The sequence below is a fragment of the Haemaphysalis longicornis genome, unplaced genomic scaffold (genome assembly GCF_048455015.1).
Source record: "Haemaphysalis longicornis isolate Haplotype H1 unplaced genomic scaffold, Haemaphysalis longicornis Haplotype H1 scaffold_189, whole genome shotgun sequence".
Taxonomy (NCBI): Eukaryota; Metazoa; Arthropoda; class Arachnida; order Ixodida; family Ixodidae; genus Haemaphysalis; species Haemaphysalis longicornis.
In genome coordinates, this window is record NW_027526287.1 from 426,818 (window position 1) to 453,878 (window position 27,061).

Genomic DNA, 27,061 nt, shown 5'->3' on the forward strand with positions numbered 1-27,061 from the left:
CGTCACGTCCTCCCTCTCCTGTGCATCAACCTGTAACAAAGGGTCCCTACCGGAGCTCTCGCCAAGCTTCGCAAAAAAGAGTTTTAATTGTTCTACGCTTCACCCACAATCATGATCATCGTCCGGGAAAGCTGTCTTTCCTGCAGTGCGTTTCCGCCTATGGACATATATCAGTGAGAGGCTAACAGCTTCGCTGTAATATTGCTTGCTACACTCAAGAAGCTGTGTATTTTTAATTCAAAGAACACTGCAAATACCACTTATGTACTGATGTGTTGCCTCAAAATCTGTTTAATGTTTTCTTTTTGTTGAACAATGTTGAAAACATGTTTCCACATTTAGTGGTTTGGAAATTTTTTGCCTATGCAAACTTTTTGTTCAAGAATTCTGTCAAGTTTAGGCGATGTCCTTTTTAAATCAGATACCGGGCCAAATTATTTTGTATTAATCACACAGGGGGAGAGTTTCGGCTGGGTGGCTCAATCAAAGGACAGTTCGACAGACCAATTGTCGCGTTTAAATAGCCCAGGGAGGCGACACGGAAGGTTACGAAGGTATATGGACACAGAAAAGCGTTTTCCGTCCTTTTCCTTCATCCGTCGTTTCCTTTCCGCCTTATAAACCTTGCGTTCTATTTTCTTTAACACTAACAGGGGCGACAGTTTTTTGAGTAATCAAGTAAACGGTATTTTTTCCTATGTGAAATTTGACAGCCCTGATTAACAAATTACCACCTCGGAGCAGCGGCTACACCAGGCGAATCCGAAACAGAACAAATAATATAATATGGGCAGAACTATGCAAATGACGGACAGATCAGATCTCGTTTTTTGTCGCTCGTTTAGGATAATCACAAGAAGTTACTTTACTGTGGACATGGGTTGTAATAAAATATGCGCACTGTTTAGAGTTACGTCCTACGGAACACAAAACTGAAAACTAAAGTTACGCCCGGCGAAACTTTCGGCCATGTTCTGAGTTACTTTGGTGTAACCTGTAAGTGAAGATGTAGGTATGTCTGGCGTATTCCACAATGAAAAATTAGTCTTACATGGAAATTTAATCCATGATAGACGTAAAGTGAAGCAAAAAAAGTTTACAGCTGACGGTACCAAATACAGTCACGTTATATGTAAATTGCGTAGCAGTGCATTGTACGATACGTGATGTCAAGTTCGGAAACAACACGGCTGTTTCTGCTCTACAAAGAAAACACAAAAATACAAAAAAAACAAAAAACGCCTTAAACATACGCGGCACTTGGCCATCGACGTGGACAGGTATATTCACGCTAAAAGTATAGTTCCTTATCCGACAGGGCTATAGAAGGCGCACTGACGCATTGTTCTTGTAGCCTCGCTATTTCAGCAGCTTCAATAATCTCCCGTACCTCCTTGTTGTTGTACCTAGCAAAGATACGGGTGCGTGCAAACCGTAGGGTACAGCAGCAGCCAAGGCAATGAGAGTCAAGGTGACCACTGACAGTTCGGTTCACGTTGCAGTCATGCTCGCGAAGCCTGTCATTCGTGCATCGGCCTGTCTGGCCCGCGTACTCTCTATCGCAGACCAGGAGTATTCAATATACTCCGCACTGATTACACTCGACAAACTGATTCTTGTGCTTTATCGAGCAGGTGTGAGGTTCCCTCGGGCCCCCACTGACACGCCTGCACTGCGCCTGTAACTGATAAGTTCAGAGAACACCACGCTTACGTTTCCACGGCGTCCAATCTTTTTGAGGCGGTTGGACACGTTGTGAATGTATGGTATGAGGACTACCCCTTTCTTTTCCTTTTTCGTACCACCACACGTACAATTCGCTCTTTGTTCAAATGCTTTTTCAAGCGCTTTGCGACGGACACGACCTGATGGGAAGAATACCCCGCTGCCGACAGGCGGTCCACGTGCTGATGAAGGCTGGAATGCATAGAATGATGACATGATCTTTTAACAGCATCACCCAAGCGGTGGCTAACGACCGCCCTTTTAACGAGTTTTGAGTCTGCAGACCTGTACGGCAGCAGCGGTTTGTTCACTAAAGGCTCATACTTCCACTAGACATGGTGACTAGAAAACATGGGCCTCAGATCCAAAAAACCTGATTGAGCCATGCAACCAACAATGTGCATGTACAATCAACACGTACAAACAAAGTGGCCAACTGGTTCTTAGCAGCGAAGCCACTCGTGCTTGACCGGGCTTTCACTATGGCAACCCCGTGACGAGCAGCAACACCGGGGGAGAGGGTGTGGAGAGAGCCGCAATTTTCCCTCTTAACACGCCATTTCACCTCTCTAAGGGGCGCCGCGGAATGCGCGAAACTCGTGCACGCACGTCGCGACTCGAGTTCGGGATAAAACTTACAAGTTTCTACTCGCGAGTACAGTGCTCACTCGCGAGAGTACTACGCGCGAGTGCATGTACTCACGTCTGCATTCACTCGTCGCGCACTCCCTTTTTCTTTCTGTACTCACTCATCATTTACTCACTTTTTTGTCTTATTCTGCACTCACTCATGATCGTACACACTCGGGAGTTTGAGCGCAAATTAGTACGAATAAGGGTGCTCACGAGGGAGTACATCGACCTAACTAAGTTGACCTTACGCCGAACTTCGCTTCAATTACCATTTCTGGCTCTACTTTTTCACTGTGATATATGTAAGACGTAACTTCAACTTCATTTACAGGTTACGCCGCACGTAACTCTAAACATTGGCCTAGTGTTCCCTCGGACGTAACTTTCATTTTCAACGTTGGGTTCCGCCGGACGTAACTCTGGCCAGTGGTTCAAAGTTCCGTCGGGCGTAACTTTAGTTTTCCATTTTGGGTTCCGTCGGACGTAACTCGAGGCACTGAGTAAAACATATTAACCCCTCCGTGGTGAGATCGTAAAATATATTACCTCACCGAACGTTTCCTTTTTTCTAAGTTCAATGTGGGAGTTTTAAAAGGGGCGTGCATCTGTAGACTTGACTTGGCTCAGCCTTCCAAAATGGCATGCCCCTTTACTCTCTTAACCTACTTCCTCCTTTCGCGCGTGCGCGTAAATGCCTTCATTTCAAAGATTCACGTCGCGGGCTATGGGATTCCACTTTTTAAATCGAACCTTTACTGTCCTCACTGATGTCGTCGTACGCCAATACGCTACGCAGGAAAGCCAACTTTCTTTGGCGATGATGATGAATGATGGTGGGTTGATGTGAAAGAAACATTTGTGCGCACGGCGAACTGCAGTATTCTGGGTGACGGCGTATACCTGTTGCGTCTCACAAAGTGATCGCCCCATCAGCGAATGCACGAAGGCACGCGATATACTCTGGTGTTGTCTCGTTGCGCGTCAACCCGGAGGTGGTGGTGGTGGCCCGAAAAATGGCGCATACCCACTTAGGGGGATTGGCCAAGAAGAGTTATGTTTTCATTACAATCAATCAAGCAAGGCAAGTCCCGGAGGACCGTGTCTCGCGCCTTTTGCCAAACCTTCATCCTCTGCTTTCCTGCTCGCTCTGTCTTCAGTGGCATCTTCGTTCGCTCAGTTGTCTCGTAGCGTGTCGCCACCGCAGACATTAGAGAGTTTTAACAGTCTGTCTGTTCCGTAGTTTCTGTTGATACCATGTTGGCCGGGACCCGACTGCGCCTGCGCGCGCGGGCATGGCGAGAAGGACACTTTCCATCGTAACGAATACGTGGACCGGCCCGCGGAACTAATCCACCCTACCGGAACGAATTCGAAAGTGCCCAATCGAGTCCCGGCCAACACGGTACTTACGTAAACGACGGAACATACGGAGTGCTAAAACTCTTTAATGTCTGGCGCCGTCTCGGCATACCTCCTTCCCCTCACGCTTTTGCCATACTTTCCTCCTCCGTTTTCCCGCTTGTTATATTTCGTTCCTCTTCGGTGTCCCCTTCGTTCACTCGGTTACAACGAGGGACGATGGCGCCGCGAAACCACAGGAGCAGACGCTTAAGTGCTGTGCACTAAAAGAATGCTTATTATAGTAGAAAGGCTGTTCTGAGACACTCAAGATGGCAGCCTTTTTTAAAGTGCAGAGCACTTTAGGGGCTCGCCTGGTCGCCGTAGATCGCTCGCTCTACCCAAGTCGAGCCAGGCACACTGCGTTCCGTCGTAGCAGCTGTCGTCGCGGCGTAACCCAGAGGCTTTGAAAGCCAAACGGTTTATATAGTCATAAGCGTTCTAAACTCGTGAACCGCTGGCGCTTGTCATACATCTCCCCGTTGCTTAGCGCAGAGAAAACTGCGGGCACATTTGAGGCAAAATATACCTAACCAACCGGCAGCGCCCGCGCTCATTTTGTTAGGAACGCTCGTTGGGATGGTTTTTACGATAGTAAGCAAACGCAGTGAAACATACCCCTCGCGAGGGGCATGATCAAATGCAGAGCATTTCCGGGGGCGCACGACGTTAGGTAGTTTGCGTTACGTTAATGTTGTTGCACTTGTGGCAACTGCTGACGAGAGAGCACTCGTCAGCAGTAATTTGAATGAGTCAACGATATAAGGCGCGTTCGTAGCGTCCCATTCTGTGTCGGCTTTGTGGCGCAGTGGGTAGAGCACCATGTACATTGCGTTCCGCCCGCAGGGTCGAGGGATCGAAACCGGGCGCCGGATAGTATTTTTTTTTTATATAGTAGGGAGGGGTGCGGACAACGACGGTGCGGACTACGGACGTCAACGCGGGCGACTTCGTGAGTTACTGAAATGATCTGCATTTAAAAAATTGGCCGCGTATCTGCTTCTTTCGTTGCAAATGTCGACGCAAGACGATAGTCGACTGGCTCCTCTGGCAAGTAAATGCTCTCCTTCTCTTTCCCGCTCACCTCTCATCCTGTTCCTCTCCCGTCTCGTTCCTACAGGTTTGCTCAAGTAAATTTAAATTTACCGCGTTCCACTGCTCGAAGTCTGGTGCCTCAATGCCAGCGCTGCCGTACGGCGGAGACGCGCGTGAATCGAAACACCTGACTACAACGTTTATAGCATAGAGTTGAGAAACTCTATGGTTTATAGAACCATGTTGCCCTAGTCCACGAGCGTTCCAAGAGAAACGCGAAACCTGTCTAGTGGAACCTTTCGTTGCTGTTGCCATTTGATTTTTTTGAATTCCTGCAGGTAGCGCGGGCAACAGCAGGCGAGGTTTTTTGCAGTTGATGTAGTATTTTATTTGCTATGACAAAAAGCAGGCACCCGTTAATTTTTTTAATAAAGGAAAACTGCAAATGCAACTCATGTATTGATTTTCAGCCTTATATTTACGTAATGTCTTGTTCTTGTTCAACAATGTTGACAAGTATGAACACTGCCACCGGAATAAGATGTTTAGATTTGGCTGTGAGTATATAATACTATTGCGCAGCACCGGTGTTGCGTTGGCCGGCTGGCTGAACCGAGTGACAGACGAGTCAGACAGACAGACAGACCCAACTTTTCCCGTTAAAGTAGCCAAATAAATACTATCGTCTTTAAAAATACTTCCCCCGGCCAGAATGGAACCTGGGTCCCTCGCATAGTGAAACCGGAGTCTATCCGATTGCTCAATTTCGACATGGTCGAAGCGAACTCCAAGCAGCACGTACCGATTCGCGCCGTACACCCCAAACCAAAACTCTAGACGTAGTGCGCACCCGAAAGTTGCTGTGGGTATTCTAGAAAAGCAGCGCGTACCTTTAGGGTAGTGCATACTCGCAGTGTGGGATTAACCAACCAAAGAATCCATCACGAGAAAGCTTCGCGCTCAACCGTTGCGTCATTAGATGCAAGGGCAATTTTGTTATTATGCCTGCCGCGCAAGTGGAAATTAGAAAAACTTTCTTTTCTTTTAGTGCCAGCAACTATAGCACAACAAAGGTTCCGTTTGGAATTTTGCGATGATTAAATTAAAAAGTTGAGACAAAAATTGTTATAAAAGTTGTCAGTTCACCGTATAGTTTGATTTGCGTAGGATTTACACTGAATTCTGCCATCAAATCCGATCAGCACAAATAAAATTCATTTTCGCACTACTTTTCTGAGACCACACGCAAAAATTAAACAAGACACTCGCTTGCACGTTAAGCGATAGAAAATACCATCTTTTATTTGAACAATCCTTGGGACAATAACCATAAATCCTGTATTTTATTTCAGGCCTGAAGTCTATTTCTGACTAAAGAAAGCCGCAACCACCATTACGCTGACAGAAAGTTCAAACAAACTTCGTCCCTCATAGAGACTTTTCTCCAGGCAGAATCTCTTTCTCACGTGCTCCAAACGCCCAAGTCAAATTCAGGTCGGGATAGTCTTCGTATTGGCGCAGCTGTACAGTGGGCTGTCAATGGCAAGAAAACGCATTCAAATATCAATGGCCACAACAAATTGTTCGTCCATTTTATGACTATCAACAGAAGACACCAGCAATATTCGATACAAGACTAAAATACACGCAATTTTCTTCTTAACGTGTACGTTCGTGCTTCAAAACGAGGTAACTACTTGGAGAGTATTGTTATTCTTTTTTATTTTCCGAGGAAAAAATAATTACCGTACACTGTTTAGTGTTACACCGCTTCATCCCTAAGCTCGTTTGTTTTAATATAGTTTTTTCTCTGCACTATCGGGCACCTAACCTCACTGAGGTAAAACTCGCATTCTATCTATGGAACATTTTATGTCCGCAATATAAAATTTCACGAGTTCCCAGTACTTCTTTGATTGCGCACTGGTGCATTGTGGCTTATTCTCTGTGGTAAATCAGTTTTACTTTGAAAATTCATTCCTGTTTTTTGTTTTTATTGTCTGTACGACCACTACCGCTATAACAGGGAAAGCAACTCAGTATCTATAAAAAAGTTAGATAAATGTATTTCGTATTCCTGCCACTGAAGTAACAAAATGTCAGCCTGTCGAGCGCAATCCAGTACAAGAAAACGTCACAACAATTAAAATATTCCTAATGCGTCATTTTACCCCTTGGAAAATGTAACGGTCAGTGAGCTCGTTATTACTGACCCTTATTTTAGGTTCAAGAAAATAACATTGTTCCTTATAAAAAACTGCGCCATACATAAAGGCGATACGGTGTATTCCGACAGCCTATGGCATAACAACTCCATGGTTTAGTTTATGGTTTATTCGCAAAGCCTCAAGTATATTTCTAAACACTTGGTTGCCGCTTTTCTGATGGAAGCGAAAAGTGAAAAGGAAAACTCCCACCTCCCCTCGCGGGAACCCCTGTGTAGATGCGACGCATAGGCGGAGCGGCGAAGGGAACGCGTTTTATAGCGCGCATAACGTTGAGGGGACTGCGTAAGCTGGTCCCAGTCGATGACGACGTTGGCGTACTTGTAAAGCGGCGTGGACTCTAGGTGTTTGAGCCAAGCGTGGATGTTGCTTCGCCGGAGAACGGCACACCGGTTATATGCGCAGCGCGCCCGAAGGAGAGGAAACCGCGGAAGAGAGAGTACTGCACATGCGCCGGCCCCAGCGCGTCTGCCGCGGCTATGACGCAACGTGCCGCGGCTATGACGCAACACAATCCAACACAATCCACTTTAATCCAATCCAATCCAAATCCAATCCAACCGAATCCAAGCCAAGCCAAGCCAATCCAATCCAATCCAATCCAATCAAATCAAATCCAATCCAATGCCCCTCGCGAGAGAGTGTTCGTTATCGGAGAGGAGAGGGGGTGAGCGGCGGAGAGCGCAGCTCGCGCGGCGAGGAGAATGGCAGAGGGGTGGACAACGCCGACAACAACAACGACGACGCCGGAGGGACAAGGCGAGTGAATCAGATGCTCTGCATCTAAAACGCCCCTGTGTTCGATATTTCGGCTAAAGTTAAAGATCCCCAGGCGGTCGAAATTAATCCGGAGCCCTCCACTACGGCGTGCCTCGTCGCCTGTGTAGCATCGGCGCGTTAAACCTCATAATCAAATCGAAGTGAAATCAATATTTCTAAACATACATCGCTCATCTATATGACATAAAGAATACCAAAAGTAAATAAATGGTGTAATTTCACTTTCATTGGTTCTACCGCCATAAAGCGCATATAAAACCATTGGGTGTCTGTTTGAGCCTCCATAGAAGGCGTAGAACTACATATTCAGAATTTTAAACCAGAAATCATTACCGCATACATGCCACAGCTTAGGATCTGCATCCCCTACGGAGGCTGGATACAATACCATTTGACTATTCGTTGGGCTTTGCAGGCTGCTAAACGATAGGATGAAGCATCAGCATTCGTCGTAAGCATCGGTATTACGCTCCCAGTGGCGACTGCATTTTTCTTTAGGCGTTACGTGAAACGTCACTGCTTTGTACACCAAACGATCGGCAACTGTTTGGGGGAAACACATACAACATAACTGCTATTTTTGTTCATCTTGTTTAAACGAATAAGACGTTGCCTGAAACATGTCTACAAACCTGTGTCCTCGGGACTAGAGTGACATCAGATTTGTGACGAGGAGTATTCGGTGGTGCGAGAGGGCCGCTGATTGACTTAATGCTCGTAATACCTCATATGTCAACTGGTATCCAATTGTGTTCAGTCTCACAGTTATCGACGAGTTGAATTAGCGCGAAAGGTTTACCCCCCACTCTAGCTAGGTTTAAGGCGTGTGTTCCTGGCGAAAGAGGTATGGAGATTTTTCGCCGGGCTCTACCGCTCCGTTAGTGAGCTGAAATTTTTGATAGCGAGGCCACCAACGAGAAAACGGCATTGCAGCCTCCATCCAAATCCTTCGAGGTCACATACGTCTCTGCAACGAAGTGTCAAGTAGCTTCTTACATTTCCTTTCGGATCGCTCTGCTGGTTGCTTTTGAGATCAGCACGACCTCCCTTGTCCGAGCTGTGCTGTGGCGCATTGCACAATTTAAGGTACGGTCGGAGGAAAAATTCCCCTGCCCAACGCCTCCAGCGCACATCTAACCCGCCTCCGCCACAACTTTTTTTTATTATCTATAACAACCATGACGGCACTTAAAAAAACATAATTACCTTGGTAGCAGCTACATAAACATATGCAGCTTTTAGTTTAACCCCCAAGCACCACCCCCGTCGGGTGACACATACAAGGCCTGTCCCAAATGTTCCCGGAATACCTTTTTTGTCGTCTGCAACGTCGCCGTCGAGACGTTAGTGGGGGATCTAAGCTTTGAAATGAGACCAGTCTCAGTTGCATGTGGGCAGTTGAGGTAGGTCACGCTCCGCGCAGAGGCTTCTACTACACCCTCGTCGAGTAAAAAATTGACCAGTTTTTGGAACAGCGATATTCAATCATGTATTATGTGAAATTGGGTAAAAGCGGGGTGGAGGCGCTCTAAATGCTTTGGAAAGCCTATACGGTGACAACGCGATAAAACAAAGCCAAACTTTCATGTGGAAAAAAGGTCCCGAGAAGGTCGGGAGACCGTCAACGGCACCGCTCGGGACGCCAGTCGACATCAAAGACGACGACTCAGTGCAGAAAGTGCGTCAGGTTTTGGACAACGACCGGTGATTAAATGTTCAGATGATCGAAGAGGAGTGTGGAATTGCCAATATAATCGTTCATCGCATTTTAACACAGGATCTTCAAATGAGGAAAGTCTCCGTGAAAATGGTGCCAAAAGTCCTGACGAATGAATGAAGGAAGAGCGTTTGTTGCAGTGCCAGGATTTACATTAACGCTACGAAACAGAGCCAGACATTTTGGACATTGTGATCACAGGGGGACCAAACAAGGATTTTTCAGTACGATCCCGATTCAAAGCGTCAGAGCAGCGAGTGCCACACCATGAAGTTTTTTCGCCCGAAAAAAGCAAGGACGACCAAATTGCGAATCAAGGCAATGCTCATAGTGTTTACCCTGAAAAAAGATCGGTATAAGACACTGGAGATCGTAAAGGCAGCTGCGACGACCTCACTGAAGGAGGTTCCCCTTGACGGCTTCACGACGCCTTCAATGATTGGGTGAAGCGTTGGCAACGGTGCTTTGAAGCAGGGGGAGAACACTTCAAAAAGTTCTGAAAAGATTGTAGACTGATAATAAATAAATGATTCATGAAAATACATTACGGGAACTTTTGTGACTGACTCTGTATAAGCTCGCTCACTTGAGCGCAGGATCACTTCTCACGAACCAAAGGTAGACGCTCAGTTCGCATTCTTAAACACCAGCATCCAGCATGCTTACATCGGGTCACCATGGTTTCTGTTTGGGCTACAAGAAAAGCATTTATGCAGAATCCCTTAGCACTGATCATTTCTGAGGTTCATATGTTGAGGCCTTCCTTCCTTCTGCACTTTTCCAAAATTGAAATTGATGTTTGTTAACACGCTTAAGCTTCACCTGAGCAATGGAGCGCGCCGCAGTACAGGCATAGAAATTAATTTAGGCAGCTGTGGGACTATAGAGCTGCGTCATAATCTCGACACAAGAACTTTTGTTCACGCCCATTAAAAAAAAAAGATGCGGCCACCGCGGCCGGGATTGAACCCACGTATTTGAGCTTTGCAGCACAATGCATTATTCACTAAGCCACTAGGGTGGGTGATTTCTTCTTTCTTTCGAAACCAATGAAGGCTGAAATTTTTTTTAACTTATTTTTTTTCACACTGGCGTCTTCATCGATGTCTTCGACCTAATAGGGGGACCGTTTAATCTCTCGATGAAGTTTATTTTTGTACAGGGAAGCATCACACAGCATTGATGGGAAAAATTAAGGATGGTTTTAACGCAGGCCATGATACGTGTTTGGATAGTATGTCTTGATACGAACGCGGTATACTCGTGTATTCTTTCATTTAGTTCACATTGATCAATATTTCTGGAGGGGAAACACGCCCTACTGGCCGCCGCGGCTGCACGACTGGATCGAGTGCCCTCCACTGAAACGGAGTGTATATTGCCATCGCGGCTGCTTTGAGGGAACTTAATTCATACAAGCCGCAGGAAGTCGTAATTCTGACAGATTCCAAATAAGCACTTTTTCAGCGTGGCAATCCCACGAAAATGTTCTGCGAGCGTTCCTTACGGCTTGTGCAAGAGCTCAGCAGCAAGGGTTTCCATGAGCGGTTTCGATAGATTCCATCCCATGTTGGCGTCAAGGGCTATGAGACCGCTGATCAGATGACACGGAAGGCGCTGCAATTTTCATCGACTGTTAAAGCTTCCGACGATTACTGGAATGACTTCAGGCGAACAGTCGTTGAACATTTCAAGTCCTTGAGAGATCCTATCATCAGCCTTGCGTCAAAAAGGGACTTACGAGATCGGAAGCAACTTTGCTGTACAGCATACGAACGAGCTCAGCGGAGACCACAGCATGGCTTTTTGAAGTTGGCCTCGTGCGATCTCCCCTGTGTTCGTCATGTGCAGTGCTCGGGAATACGTACCAATAAGTAATGTGTTTCCCGGAGCATGCTGCTGAACGAACGGCAATGCTCATAGCGATTCGAAAGTTGGCAACCCTCACACACCACTCTGTACCGCATCGTCTTCCTAAAGAGACATTGGATGCTGCGTAAGGAGGTGTCGTGCATTCTTCTTAGCTTCCTTTAGAAGACAGAGCTGGCAGAGTCGTGATGAAGTGACCGTAGTATTGAATCATTAGGTGGCGCCCTGGCGGAACTATTGCCGGCACATCTTGCCAGGCTAACACCGCCTGTTCCCACACAACCACCACCACCACCAGATGACTAGTGATTGTGTGAATGCAAGAACATTTTGGACTGTATTAGCTTCTTTAGCCACTCTTGCCATCGGCTTTTTACAAACACATTTAAAGAAGTACTGCGTTCTTGTTTACTTTTTTGTCAACGCAGATAATTTCTATACTTCGTGTTATAGCGCATGCATATTTTGAGTATACCCCGTTGCTCCTCCATTGTATTTTGTAGCCTTGTTCTTGTAATCCTATTAAATTTATTTTTTTAGTGCTCAAGCACTCCAAACGTGGACTTTAATAAATCTGTATGCGTACTCTGAAGCATGAGCACGTAATTGGAGCACTATCATTGTGTTACATAATGTTGATAATCAGCCATACCGACACTGTCACCGCTGTTGGGACTGGGCCCTCTCACCGCAGCCCCCACTGTTAACACGTTGCCTTGGTCCGTCCGCTATCGACGCGGTGCAGAGCAGAGCGATGAAGTTCTCGAGCCCACGAAAAGTTGAAGCAACATTTACGTACAAGGGCAACAAAAGCGTTACATGGCTCGCACAAAGGCGACAGCACGTCTCCACTCGGTGCCTCCAAAAAGTGCCGCCGAATAGTTCCGCGCTCGCTGGGCTTCCGGGAGGGTTTTATACCCCCGGGAGTCCGTTGCAGCCGCGAGCCGTTCGAATCGCTCCAATCAGGACTCTCGCTGGCCGAAGTTTGAATCCGAAGAATGGAGGCGAAGCGATTTCGTCAGCCGAGCTGCCTCGACGGGGAAAGGAAGGGCGACACAGCGGCACCCTCTCCATGCATGTCGCTGCGCGTCTGCCGTCGGCCGTTCGTCCGAGGCAGGATTCGGCCGAGCCGCCACGACGGGAAAAGGAGAGGCGACTCTGCGACGCCTGCATGTTTGGGCATGTCTGCCGCGGGTGGTTTGGTCGAGGCTCGAATCGGCCACTCTGTCAGCGTGTCGCCCCGTGCAGCGCATTTGGGCTGGGCGCTCTGGCACAACAATACCTACAGAAAGCGCGTACCCTTAAACGTATATTTCACGACAGTTTACAGGACTGCTAATCGAATTAATCCTCTCTGTCAGTCAACTAGTTCAAGAGGATTATAGGAGAGCCTGAGCGCTGCAAAGATGCACGGAGAGCGTTAAAGGCCGGATTGAGGTGTCACTCAGTGATAGGGCGGAAAACCAAAATAGCACCACACACAGGAATTTGTGCTGAAACTGAAGTACAAGCGTTCAAGAGAAAAAGCACGATTTCTTTCGGCCGCTTTTAATGACGCAATCGAACCAGCTTAAGCGTGCGGTCGCGCTTAGGATGAAGGCATCAAATCGTTCAAAATGATGTTTTCTTTTTTGTTCACCGAAAAAAAGACGTGTAGATAGAGACGGTGATTTTCAGTTCATAGCACAGCGACGAGTGTCTGAATAATGTCTATTTATTCAGAATTCTGTAACGTCACGCATGCCTCACATTTATAAAAAATAGGTTTTACACACGCCCGCTACATGTTTAGAAGGCAAATGTTTTTAAATCGTCAAACGATAAGGACTGTGATTAATGACAAAATTTCTCATGAATGTTGTCATACTGTAAAGCAAAAATGTCCACGCAGGTGATAGCATTTTCGTATTTAATCTACTTCCAGTACAACGGAAACATGGTTTGTTCACCACTGTTCCCTAGTGAAGGAAATTATTAATAAATTTATAATGTGTTAGCGGCAATCGGAGCGGGGCGAAATGACTTTCGTACATTCTACCCCCTGTTTGTCGACGTGACAGCGTAGCACCATGGCACAAACTCTGCGGGATTTTTTTCCCTCAGCAACTCACCTGAAATTTTGAAACGTTGTAAAAGAGCTCGTTCGTCTGAAAGAACAGAATAACGCTGTTAAACGTTTGCTGCCATTCACATTCTAGGCAGAGCGTGTATAAAACATGGCTGCGTCTAGACGCTCTGTGCACAAACTGAGAATGCATATCACACAGACCTTCTGTGTGATATGCATTCTGTGTGATATGCAGAGTTTTCTGTTTTAGCATATGTGCTCAGGAGACAAATATTATGATTTAAATTTTACGGAAATTCTTGCGTTAAATCTTGTGCAGTGCTACGTGGCATCATCAGTGTTTTGGGACGCACTCGTTATGTTGACACTGCCAGTGTGATCTATATTTGTATAGAATACAAGATTGAAAAAAAAACAGGAACACTTTTTTTATTTGCTCTATAGCCAACCGAATGGACACCTTTTAGTGGAAACAGAATACAAATGAAAACTGCAAGAATCGACATCATCGGCGGTGGTTACTAAATCGGCTCGAGGGTGCGTATGAGCAGTGCGGTAAAGTTACTGGACAGCAAAAAATACGCGCTCATCCGCAATCGTGCAGGATGGCCTAGCAACCATGTGCCTGTCCATACCAACGCATGACGCACCACCCTCACGTCCAACTCTACGCATACAGGGAACATCCCGCTTCTACGGCAAAGCGCATGACATGCTCATGCGGCCATTCGAATCCGAGCAAAAGAAACCGGGATTTTGTTTCAGGATGCTAACCTGATGTATATAGCGAGAATATACCTTCGTACTGCTGGCCATTGTTGCAAATATTCTGCTTATAAACACCACAGGCAAACAGCTAACACCAAGTAAGGTAACATATAAACACCAAATCCAACTATTAATATAATTCCAATTCAAATATTTGTAGTTTAGCTAAATTTACGACATTTGTGGTTATCAACTTCTTTATTTGTGGTAACTCGTTTTCTGTACTGGGTAAACGTACCAAGAATTTAAATACTCACATGATTGCACAGGGCATTCCCTAGGTCTTGGAGACTAATATTTGCAGATTGTTGGTATTGTAAAAGTTTTGGGCAGTCAGGACATTCCTAGGAAAATGGTATTTAAAGTATCCACGTTAATATAATATATTTTTTAACATGTCTTCGTGATTGAGAGTTGAAACGTTGAGACTGTATTAAAACAAACTGCAAGAATGAAGTTTACCTCTGTAATGCAAGTCTTAAACACGCGCAAAGGCAAATAAGATACTGCCTTGCTTATAAAATGACCAGCTTTAACAGCAAAGATCATGAGCCACTCCACTCTGTGACACGGGATGCCCAACTGGGCTTTTTATAAAAAGCACACGACATAGCTGGGATACAGAATTCAGGCAAACAGGATGAGCAAATTAAATTTATCTTGAGCGTTGACGGTGGTCATTCCTTACTAATCTACTAATCTACTGAAGATGTATATCCAAGTAGTGAGACATAAGCTGAGGTCAAAATGATGTTTCGAATGGCGTGCGACTGCTGTGGACGTTCATTTTCTAACGCCTCACGCTATAGAATGCCTCACGCCTCAAAGACACGTGACTTTTTGTTCTCGAGCATTCAAAATGCATGAAACAGAGAAATAAGCTTCGCTCAAAATCTGCATGCTTTATGTATGGTATTCATGCTTAAGTATTCATAACATTAGTCCTTTCCGTTTTGTCCCTTTTGCGCGTTCCACTTTTTGACCGTAATGATAAGAGGCACACTGATGCGAGCTTTGGAACAAACCTTCATGCAAACTCACAGCCAAACAGCGTTGTTCAGAACGTTTCAAGGCTCCGTATTCTTCCGTCGATACTGTCATAAGGGATCACTTGCAGCACTCATAGAAAGCAAGGCGTTCATGTTTACTTGTACGTAGACGGCACGCAGAGCACAAACGTACCCACTAAACCCATCATTCGGACCACGCAATCGTGCCCAGACTTGCTCGCGAGCGATGGCAATCTACTGACGGCCGATTTGCATGCTACTTACTCTGTTCGGGGCCTCATTTAAACGCCAATACTCTTTTCTTTATTTGATTCCGTGCAATACCACTATACACCCACCGACAGACGGGCTTAGTATAAGACGTCCTCATATGCGTTCTAGCGCCTCGTATATAAAAAAATCAATCGCAGTTTGCACTACTTGTGCAACGCTGGCGAAGCAGCGAAGCTGGCTGCCCCACCTAGCTTATTCCTGGTCCGGGTAAGTTTAGGCGCGGTTATGCTTGGAGACACGGCCAAGTTTTCTGCGTGGTGCCGTCGTTAGCCGCCCCAAGAGCAATGAACACTCAGTCATTAGGGTATGTACAATGGGTGCGAGCTCGCAACTCCGGATCTTCTGCAACTCACCGCCGTTTCTCTGCCGCTTCACCGGTGCGACAATCGGGATTAGACTGCAATTGTCGCATCCGTTCTCGAGCAGAGGTGTGGCGGCTTTCGCGCCGCGCTTCCTTTCCTTCGGAAGTGACGCTCTTTTTCTGTCGCTCCATCTCTCCCTTCTTGGGAGACCAGGCTGTTGCACCTCAGCGGTATTTCTGAACTTGCCGCTGAAAGTTTTCCATTACTGGCAGGGCCGGGTCATTTTTTCCACAGGCGTTTTTTTACATCTTTCCCAAAAAGCCTGCGTTAGCACGCGCTAGAACCGGCGGAAACCGGCTTCGCGAGCTCGGCATCTGTAGCGGAAGGTTTTCTGTGATTCCCACCTGAGGCACGAACGCAGGTGAACTGGCGAGGAGAAGAGCACGCAAGAGACCACGCCACAGACACTGGGCAGAGTGTTCTCGAAGGTCCAGTGGTACCGGCGCGCGCGATGACGTCATAGCTAGGAAAGGCTAGGCTCCTTCTACGCAGCTGCGCGAAAGTCGTGCAGGGCGCCTCGCGCCAAAGGAGTTTCTTTTTTCTTGGTATTTTTGCGCTAACGCCAACGAACCTAGCTTAAGCCTAAACAGCTATTCTGTTTAAACTTACGTCTATAGGAGCCAGCGTAATCTGTCAATATGCCGGAATAGGCGCCGACCTCAGATCGTACGCGCTAAGACATCGTCCAATCCCATAACTGCCGAATACCCCGTTGGATGTATCCGCTAGCCCTGGCTGCCAAGCTTGCCAAGGGTTGAGCGGTAGGCATACCTTCATTGTGAACGATCCGCTGCGATAAAACGCGATTTTTGAATTCTAATTTACAACTGCAATTAATTGCGACAATCAAGTGACTTTATAGAATATACTTTTTGTCATGTTTCCCGCTTTTCTAACACTCACTTTCAGTCGCAGTTAGTGCGCGATGTTCCAATAATGTTGAGAATCGGGTTTTGTTTTAACAACGTTCCTTTTTTGGTCATTTATCGTCAGGAACAACGTTTATATACACAACCATGTAGTACTAAAGAATACCACAGCACCAGGTTTGGAATACCACCTGTTACGGTAGGAAACAATATTCTGGATGAAAAAGACGTGCACTGGAGGTACGCCAGTGCACCTCCAGTATTTCTAATACCAAATATGTACACCAAAGAGGATGCTTGTAGGATGATTGCACCTATTTAGTCGATACAAGCATCCTCTTTGGTTGCTTGTATCGACTAAATAGGTGCAATCATACTAGGAAGGCGCCCGGAAACGCAAACATCACTTTCTCAACAGAACAGTACCTGGCCAGGCTGGTGTAGTTTTTTTCGCCGAAAACCTCCCACATAAATTCACAACTGAACCCATGGCCCTCAATGCCCAGCCGCTGCAGTGCGCCTGAACACGGCGGCACTCAGGCCAGCACGACAGCCGGGGTCCTTGAGGAGAGACAACCCGATATTCTTCGAGGATATTTTCACTACCCCAAATGAACGGCTAACACTTAAAACACTCTAAACCAAAACAATTTTTCCCAATATCGCCCTAGATCTTCTGAAATCACAATCCATGCGGCAACATACTTTGAACTGTACCTGACTTGAAAAGAAATATTTAGGAACTTATCCCCAGCTAAAAGAACAGTAATGTGCACTCTTTCATACTCCTTTATGCGGTTTTTTTTTAATCACGCATTGAAACCGACAGGTTTGCTTGGACACGTATGGTAGTGCATGTTATGACACTACATGGAGCCATTTTTCCGACTTCAGAAAGTTTCTGGCAAAATTAAAACTATTTCCGCCTGTTTATTTGGAACGTTTTTGCGGTTACCCCACTATATAAAACGCTGGCTTTCATATGAGCTAGAGAACACGCACTCCCCAAAAATCGGTCGTCTGTCCTTTTAAAACCTCTGGATGTGGATTTGTACAGACGAGCGCTGGAAACTTAACTTGGCAACGCTTAACACTGGATTCCTCAACCCTTGTCGAACGGCTTTACGGGAGAGGGAAGGATAGGAATGTGCATAACTCAGTATACTGCAGATAGCACGAGAAGGTACTGTCAGCAGCCTGGCGATATAGGTGCAGTCATGGCCACAGCATGGACGGAACCTGGGAGAGCTCTGTGGTGAGCGCATGTGCTCGGGCATTCCCCACTCTTAAAAAAAAAAGTCGGGGCATCCACTAATGGAACACTAACAAGTTACTTGTCCCAGTATACACTAGGTACTTATTAGTAACTTGAGGTAGTAAATTTAGTACTAGTCAGGGTTACTAACTGAAGCAGGAAGTACCACCACCTGTCCTATTAAAGTCCTAGCGATAACACTCTTCTGAGCTACATGCGTTTGCTAACTGGCCATGCATAACCTAGTCACAAGTACAACCTTAATCTAATCCATACTACTTCCTACACTCAATTAATTTCCTAACCATGCAGTTGTTAGTGGCAGAGCCTACGTACAAACCGCGGGGTAGTAAGGTTCGTAAGGTGTTAGTAAATACGACCGTTACTACCTTTTTACGACCCGGCCACGCCGGGGACCCATACCAGCGTTATCTTGTGGGAAGGGTGGGCGCAAAGGGCGCTGTATAAGGTTTAAGGGGTACGGCGGTGCCTGTAGTGTCGAGCTATATTGCGTAGCGCCTCCTGCGAGTCAGTAAACACGAAGACTGGGGTGCCAAGAAGTTCGATTTTGACAGAGTACTCGACGGCGGCGGATATGGAAAGTTCCTACGGGACTGCACATTCATTGATCGTGAAGTCACGACATTATAATTGGAATCTGTCAAATGGCAGTGACAATAATTCCGCTGCACACTAACGTCCATTCGTCACTTGTCGTGAAGATATGAATTATTTTATTTGCTGATGATTTTCTGTTTGAATGCACGACGACGACGACCACTTCGACAGAATTTCGAAGGGTCCCTTCAAACAAGTGCGAAACAACGTCGCTGCACTATAAGTTGTCTCCTTTTTTTATAATGGAAACTGATTCTTGTCTTCAATTTTGGGGGAACTCGAGATGTTGTCACGTAGCCAAAGACGACGTAGCTGTCTTGAAGGAAAAGCAATTTTATTGGAGCGAACCTGTGCTACTAACAATTAAAAAACATACGCAGGGCGGCGAAGCAGCAGTCAACAAAGTGGCGTGCGCAGGCGAGCATCGGTGAAATCGAGCGCCGTGGCGTCTGCTCGGCGAGCGTTTATCTCTCGGCGTGATTGTTTCTCGAACCGTCGAACTACATCGAGAACATTGGAGATCCCAGAAGATTATCCTAGTGCAGTAAAGACAGGGCAAAGCACTCTGCTATCAAATGAGATAACCCGTGCTGCATCAAAAAGGAAGAATGGAACACGCGCTTCCTTTGTCACACAGATAAGACATGTAACCGGGCCCAGCGGGGCGCTAAAACTAAACGCATACACAAACAAACCCAATGCATGTTTCGCGGCAATATGAGTATTGTGTAGTGGTGTACTCCTCTAAACTAAGGTTATTTCTACCCCAGTTATGCTGTATACTTCGCTCTCGGCCACGAACGTAGGCAGCCTAAGCAGTAATTCTGTATTTCTTCAAGCACGCGTTAACGCTGTTATCCCCTGCAGAATCCACCTTAACTGAACGCTGTAGTGATTTGTAAATATTGTGGGGTTACTTGCGCCAATAGTACGTAGCCCCTGGGCGATATATCGACCACTCTGGGTGCGTTTACGCGACTTTATATATTTAATATAAAATCAGTTCGAAAGGGCTTTCCTCCTCCCTGCATCATCCTTGCCGATTTCCTATGACGTTTTGCGTACCCTTACTCAAGCAGGCTTTCGTTGAGTGCGCCTACTGCGTGGTTCGCCGACTCTCAGACAGAGTCAGTAGGCCGGCCGCCGCGCGGGTCGTCGCAATTTGTTCACCCATTTAAAAATAAGCCACTACACGATCTGTGCCTGGTAGAATGTGCCTTTAGTTTGTTGTTTCATAAACTTTATCAAACTTAGTGCAGTCTACGAAGTCAAAGTAGCTCCACCCAAACTCACATGCGACGCTTCGATGACTGATACGTTAGTAGAAAGTATAACTCTTATTGAAAGCAGGAGAAGAGTCAGCGAAGTTAGTGTACGTTGTAAGGAATTAAAACCACCTGAAACTTTGTTCGGCGTAAAACCAAGGTTAGGAAAGCGCTTTTTTGCGCTGGCTGAACTAACACAGCTGTTAGCAGCACGATCACACATCTGCGAACGTTTTTTCGGATAAGGCTATGTTCAGACTACCGGCGCAAAAGACATATCGTGATCTATGGACGTAAAAAAACAGCATGTATGCAGCTCGGTTGGCTGAGACACGAAATGATGTCATTCTTAAAAACTATTCCGACAGTTGCTATTACGACCTTAAAGCTATTAAAACTGTCGTAATAGCTTTTAAGCTTAAAGCTATTACGACAGTCTGAACCCGGCCTAAGGAATGCAGTCGCCAGAGATCGGATATACGTGGGAATTTGGGGAACGCTTAGTGCACCAGTGTTAGTCAAGACCCAGTCTAAAGTCCCAACAAGAATACCTTAAAAACCTCGTACGACAAAAAACTTTGTTTGGACAACTGAAGTCCTGCTGTTACGACAAAGCCATCTGTTGTTACGACACACATTTCTGTCGTAACGACAGTCAATTTTCTCAACGACAAACATTCCTGTAGTCACAACCATTTACCATTTGCCATTTACCAACTACCATTTACGCTACTCTTCACAATGGGCAATAACCTTCACAACATGCGAAAGTACTGACGGAACATCAGGATCACGACAAGACAGGAATTCTGGACGACTGAACATCAAAATCAGGACAGGAATACGACACACGACAGAACACCAGAATCCCAACACGACCAGACTACGGCAAGACGACAGTACGGCACGCGAAAACATGACGAACTACAGAAATTCTTATTGTCTTTTTCGACTGTGGAAAGAATCATCTAAACTGCTGGAAATGTGAAAACCAAAAAAAAATATAAAGAGGTTATATGATATATACCCTATATTTCCATCTCCGCCCAAACTGGGGTATGGCCGAGTTTTTTGAAGCATTGAGCGCAGTGTGTCGCATGTAGCAAGTTTGAATACCCGATAAGGCTTGTTTTTTTAGCTGATTTTTTGTGCTTAGGTAATATTTTACATACTAAATTCATCATTTTTCGCTGCGCTCTTCACTGCTGCACGAATGATTTGGCAGACTGCGTGCAGACCGACACTGACGCGCTGACGATTTCTCCTTGGCGTAGTGTTTGCATCACCACCGACAGCTGACTGTCGGCCTGGTGCGAACACGACTCTTACGACACAGGGACGAGACAGGTAAGCTCCAAAGATGGGTGAAAAGTGCATGGCACTTGTGCGTCTTCCATGACACAGACACCGTAAAGCCACAGGCACAGTGTAAGCCTCGGCTACTGAACGTTAAAATTTTAAGCTTCAGGCTTATCTGACCCATTCTACAGCCGATAACATGGCGGAAGCACGGTATGCCGATTCCTCTGATATCGGAAACTCCCAACCAACGATAACGATAGATGCCAAGCATGTTGTTGCACAGAACGGAGGCCAAAACTGGTTAGGATTCCAATCTTGGAGATCGCCCAATCACATCGCGACTCGAATACGCGTCACTGCTGTTAGTTGTTGCAGCCGCGTCAAATGTCGCCGGATCCTTTTCTTCTTTCAGGCATTATAAAATAAATACTGCTTTATCGACCGAATAAAAGATGAAAGGTGTGTTTATGCGAGCCAGTCTATGCAATGCAAACAAAAACAGACGTTTCACAAATTCACTTCAGTGTCCCGTTAAGCCACGTATTTATATCTTGGTTAAAATTGTCAACACAGAAACTGCTCTATTTACCTTTGCTTCATAGGTTTCTGACTATTGTTACAGCGACCTAATGACAGCTCCACGTTAAAAAATTGTATGTCACACTTCGTTTGTTCATGTAACGTGCCGCTCTCTACCTGGAGTTCTCAACTTTCAGCTCTAAACCAGAACTCAATCCAGAGTTCTCAGTCCATAGTTCTCAACCTAACCATATTTCCTAAATTATTCGCATATTTACCTCTTCCGTGGTGTTCAGCACGCATCCTAGTATTCTGTTTCTTTGATCAGTCTCGTTGACATCTGCAGACAGAAAACAAAAAACAAGTTAAATAGTATGAAATGCAACGCAGGCACCCCGCCTTTCATGTCTAGTTATTTTTACGGGAACAACCGCTTTGGTATACACACCAGTTGTCCTCTATCGGTTTAATACAGCGCCACCACGGCTGTGCGTACAAGTGCTGCATTCGCGGCAGCAGCATCAGGCAGTATATACCAAACCACTGCAAACAGGCATCAGCGCCCCATACACATTCCTGTAATACCATTTGTGAAGCCACAGATTGTAATAAATTGTGAATGGTGGAACAGGATTTTAATGAGGGACTTGTAAATAAATATATGCCTACACTACTAATAAGACCAAATTTTTTAGGGGTTCCGAGTTCACTGTTTACACATTATTAAGCAGGTTCCCCCCTACAACAACTGGCAGGATTTTTTTCGGTTTTATGTCGGTCAAATGTTTTGCGTTGCTGCGCAAGTACGTAAGGGCTGTTACGTCGGTGGACGTGAAAGCTATCGTGCCTTTTGCCTGGTCGTGTCTTTATTACATAAGACAACTAACGGCCAACGTATAAGACTACTGGGGCAATGGGCTATGACATGTCCGGCCGTCAGCCGCCATGCTGGAGAATCGCGGTGTTATTGCCTACCCCTTCCAGGTAGTACTCCCCCTCCCTCCACCCCCCCCCCCCCCTGCCTGCAATAATGACTAGTTTGTCTTCACGATGTGCGACGTGCTCTACCGCGTTGCGGTAAAAATGAACGGACATGGGAGATGGGAATTGATATCTAGTTGTGTGTTCTTAAACAAACAAAGTAGCGTTTGTTTTAAAAGAACAGCGAAATCTTTCAAATGTATGATTCTTAAGTTAAAACAAAGTGAATCAGCTTCTACGGTCTTTTTCAGGGATTCACTGTCTCTTTAAGGTAGAGGGATACATAAAATAGAAGGCAATCATGTATCGAGCGCGAATATACAAAACATGAGCGGATAACGACTACTCCCTACAACCAATCGTGTATATTCATATTCGCCTCTCGCTTTGCGTTTTTATTATATCACAATGTGTTGTCCCGTTACTTCTCATTCAGCCGAATAAAAATTCTCGATTAATTGTGACTTGGCCTTAACACTATTATCTTTTGCATATCCGTACGCACAGCTTGATTCTACACACTTTTATGTAGCGATCTATTTTTGTAGCACGTAGTTTAATTTAGGCAAGTGGCTAGTTTTTGGTAATAACGCCGTCCTAATCAGCATAACCAGCCATGGAATTCAAATCGTTATACCGTACTCATACGTGCCCACAAACCCGGGCGCCTACCTGTATTTTATTAAATTTAAGTCTCAAAATGAATACCCGCGAATGAATATATGCACCGCAATTCGTTGATTGATTGATTGTGGGGTTCAATACGCCGAGGCTGCTCCCGGGCTGATTAATTAAGTTGAGAGCACCAGAATAATTTTGACTTCTTAGGGGGTTCTCTAACCTACGCCGGAATCCGGGCTCACGGGCGCTTTCGCTTCCCGCCTCCATCTGAAAAGCAGCCACCGCGGCCGGGACCGAACCCGCGTCCTTGGGCTCAACAACGCCTTAGCCATTGAGCCACCATGGCGGGTATGTTCGCTGTTTGTGCTCTATGTCTCAAGGAAACAGCGCAAGACGCACGTTCGCGCAGTAAACAAGCGTCTGCAACAGTCCGAAATAAAATCACGAGCTTCTTTGCGACGAGCAGCGCGGTTGTTCCTAACTGTACAAATGTAAGCTGCCTTTCCAGCAGTGAAGTACCCGTGCTGGATACTGTTAATACGCTTACCTCACAATGCACTTGCCCCGGCAATATTTCCGTATCAGTCGCAGAAAGAATACCTACATGCATCTATGGGAGTGTTCGCGAATATCCTCTTAAATGGCAATGGACGGCTGCAAACCGTCATTCATTCAACCTTGAGCTCGTATCCTTCTTTATGGGGTGTAATGATGACCGCGCCGATGAACCTCGTCACGGCGATGACCCTCCTCCCTTCTTGTGGCTTGGTTGCGTCCCCCATCCGGTGGCGGAATGTTGGGGCGGCCTCCGCCGACGCCAGCCAGTCGCAACCCTTTGTATGGGCCTCGCCGGCGGCTTTTACGCGGCGTCGGGGGAGGCTTTCCTTTCATCCTGACCTTCGGGGACGGCCAGGGGGGGGGAGCGGAGGTCAAAACCCTTATTGGCATGTGCGCTGCTGTGGGGGAGGCGGCATTTCTCGCGCCATGCTCGCGCATGCTTCGACGAGTTCGTCCGGAGCAGCCGCCGAGAGCGCACGCTGAGAGACTTGCTCCCGTGGCGGTTTCTGGGCGCCAGAGCCCCACGAATTTCTCGCCAACCGTGCGGCGGTTCGGCACCTTTTTTGGCCTCCGGGCCCCCATCAGGGATCGCGCCGCGATACCCCCTTTTGTGCGCTGCGGCGCCTTTTAATTTTAATCCAGTTTTCCTTGTCTTATGTTATGCTTCATCGTCTGCTATGTAAACAAGTGTAGATAGACTTTTTCTTCATCATCTACCTCCTGCGTCAGCGTCAGCGGCTACTTTCACCTATCCACGGCGACACCAACCACCGTCTTCTACGAACCTAACTTTACTGGCGCAGCCCGACAGCGTCGTGGACGTTACCTGTGGTTCAGTTAACGAAGTGGTGACTCAGTGCGGGCCGAGAGGCGACTTCGAGAGTAGAGGAGGAGAGAAGTCGACACCACGCAACGACAAAGACGAAGCAGGGCGGCTGCGAGCCGCCTACGAGACAACGAATGGATTACTTTTCCTGCCGGGGAAACTTCACTTCAGGACCTTCTGATCCCCGCGGGAGACGAGTGGGTCTGACGTGTGTGGTACTAATTTTAAAGCCTTATTTGGTTTGAATAGGCATGTGAGCTTTAATCCGGTGATCTATTCGTCGTTGTTACCTTGCAGGCAAATAAATTACGTTGGCAAACAACGTCACGCCTTCCTTACGGTGCGATGGCTATATCCTGGGCGCGCGCTTTTAATTATCCCAATGTTCCTTTCGTCGGCTCCTCTGAGCTCCTTTCCCTCACACATGCTTCACTATATTTTGGGCTTTTACATCACCACAAGAGCTACGAAGACATCGTAGACCTCAACTGATTGGTGAAATCTCGAAGGCATGCATTAATGAAGAAATGAATAAAATTCCGCAAAAAAAGTGCCACACTGAGCACGCAATTATATTTGCCGCACGGGCGCATAGCACCCGCCTTTTTTTCTTCAAACGAAAGTCGCGTACTGCAATTTAACCGTGTTTCTGAAGGGACCCCTGCAACACCCTTTTCTTCTTTTTCGACAACTGAAATGGTTTCTAGAAGTTAATCACCAACGCGTCTGCTACTGGGAATCGGTGGCCACGAAGTATCCATGCCAACTATTGCTGTTCTGCGCTTATCAGACACCCAAAAAAACTCGCCGAAAAGGTTTTCTTCTCTCTTTTTAGTCAGGGCGTTGTTTGCGTGCTTGGGTGACGTCCTCAAACCATATGCGCTGTACCGCTACTGGCGTTCTCTAAATGGCAGCAATAACCGCATTTCACGGCCACTTTTTCAAAAGTCGCAACACAAAGTAGAAGAGACATCTGTTAGAACGAGCAAACGGGTACCGCTCTGCTCTGATCATAACTTGCTTTTGAAGCGCTTCCAGGCACTAAAGCCCAAAGTGAAAACTTTTGTCGGCCCATCTGAATTCACGATTCCTTGCATGCGCTTTAAACGCTTAGGCTAGATGCTAGCGCTCTGTGAGGTTTTTCCCTCATAGTCAAGTACTGTTCGACGAAGTCGTTCTGTGCAAATTGTAAGTACGTGTAAGTATAAAAGGGATATCCTTGGTAGTTTGGCATCCCTAAACGTTATTATAAAAGTAGTACAAGTAAGAAATCGATATAAAGGCGGGTCGTTTTTTTAAATATTTATTTTTATTGCAACAGTAATTAACATAGAGCAGGTAAAAAATATACAGTTGATATTATGATCGCACCTGGAGCTTACAGCTCAAGTACGGGCATCCTAACTTTTCTGCCCTCAGTGTGCGTGCCTATGCGTGCGATAATCAGGGTTATGTTGTAAAACCAATTAATGCAACACAATACGCCGCATTGTAGGCCATCATCTTGCGCGCAGAATAGAGGTGGTAAATAAAAATCTCACAGCAAAATTCTACTTGCGGACCGTCTTCCTCGTATTCGATGTCATCCATGCTGCTGTCACTGCTGCTTTCATCCACTTTAGTCGTTAAGACAATTGCAAACCCCACTAGGAGAATGGCGGCTATCACCAACTGTTTGTCTGCCATCTTGGAGACTGGCTTGTTGTTTACTGGCAAAAGTCCTCGTAGAGTCTGCCTTAAAAGGCGCTAGTACAAAACTCATCTGTCAAAAGGTTCCACCTTTAGCAGTAAAAAATGCATCTGATAAATGATTTAAAAAAAAAAACTTCCCGACGACTTGCCCTTTTTGTATGTGTAATGACCGCCTTCTGTGGACAAATGTCGTGTTTTTTCTCAAGTGTCCCGTGAACTTTTTGTTTTAGTAAATAGCATTCCCACTCCACTTGATATGCGTGAAAGGTTGCTTTGTGCGGTGCATGTTCAAGCGAATCGAGCTACTGCACTCTAAAATCTGCTATCAGCCTGTTCCCCGCTCCACCTCCTGGTTCCTATAATAAGCACGGTCAGTGGATAATCCGGATACATACAATACGTTCTCATACTGGCTGGTAAAGCCGCAGCAGTTGAAATTCGCAAACTACCCACGATCAAGTCATACATAGCACTTTTCTGGCACCTCAAGTAAAAATTACTTACAATTGCCGTCAGAGAAACATATTCATAGGATTTTTATAAAAAACTACTTTTATCATGAATTTAAACAAAAACGGTCGTTGCAATGGCGTTGCTGCGACATTAAAGTGTTGCCGCGGCTTGTGATATAAATGGTAGGTAGGGAATTAAGAAGGTAGTCAACTATGCACTTCTGACTAAAAATATAATTG

The 27,061-nt window shown here is 46.1% G+C and overlaps 1 protein-coding gene across 1 annotated transcript; it reads right to left on the minus strand.

Annotated features, from left to right (window-relative positions):
- Positions 1-6,060: 6,060 nt before the first annotated feature.
- Positions 6,061-26,400, minus strand: LOC144166727 (uncharacterized). The gene is made up of 5 exons (XM_077696230.1): positions 26,219-26,400; positions 21,970-22,031; positions 14,476-14,562; positions 13,494-13,529; positions 6,061-6,324 (listed from the first exon to the last, which is right to left on the minus strand). Exons 1-5 carry the CDS (start codon positions 26,361-26,363, stop codon positions 6,220-6,222), a joined length of 435 nt encoding a protein of 144 aa, XP_077552356.1. The 5' UTR covers positions 26,364-26,400; the 3' UTR covers positions 6,061-6,219.
- Between the last annotated feature and the right edge of the window lie 661 nt (positions 26,401-27,061).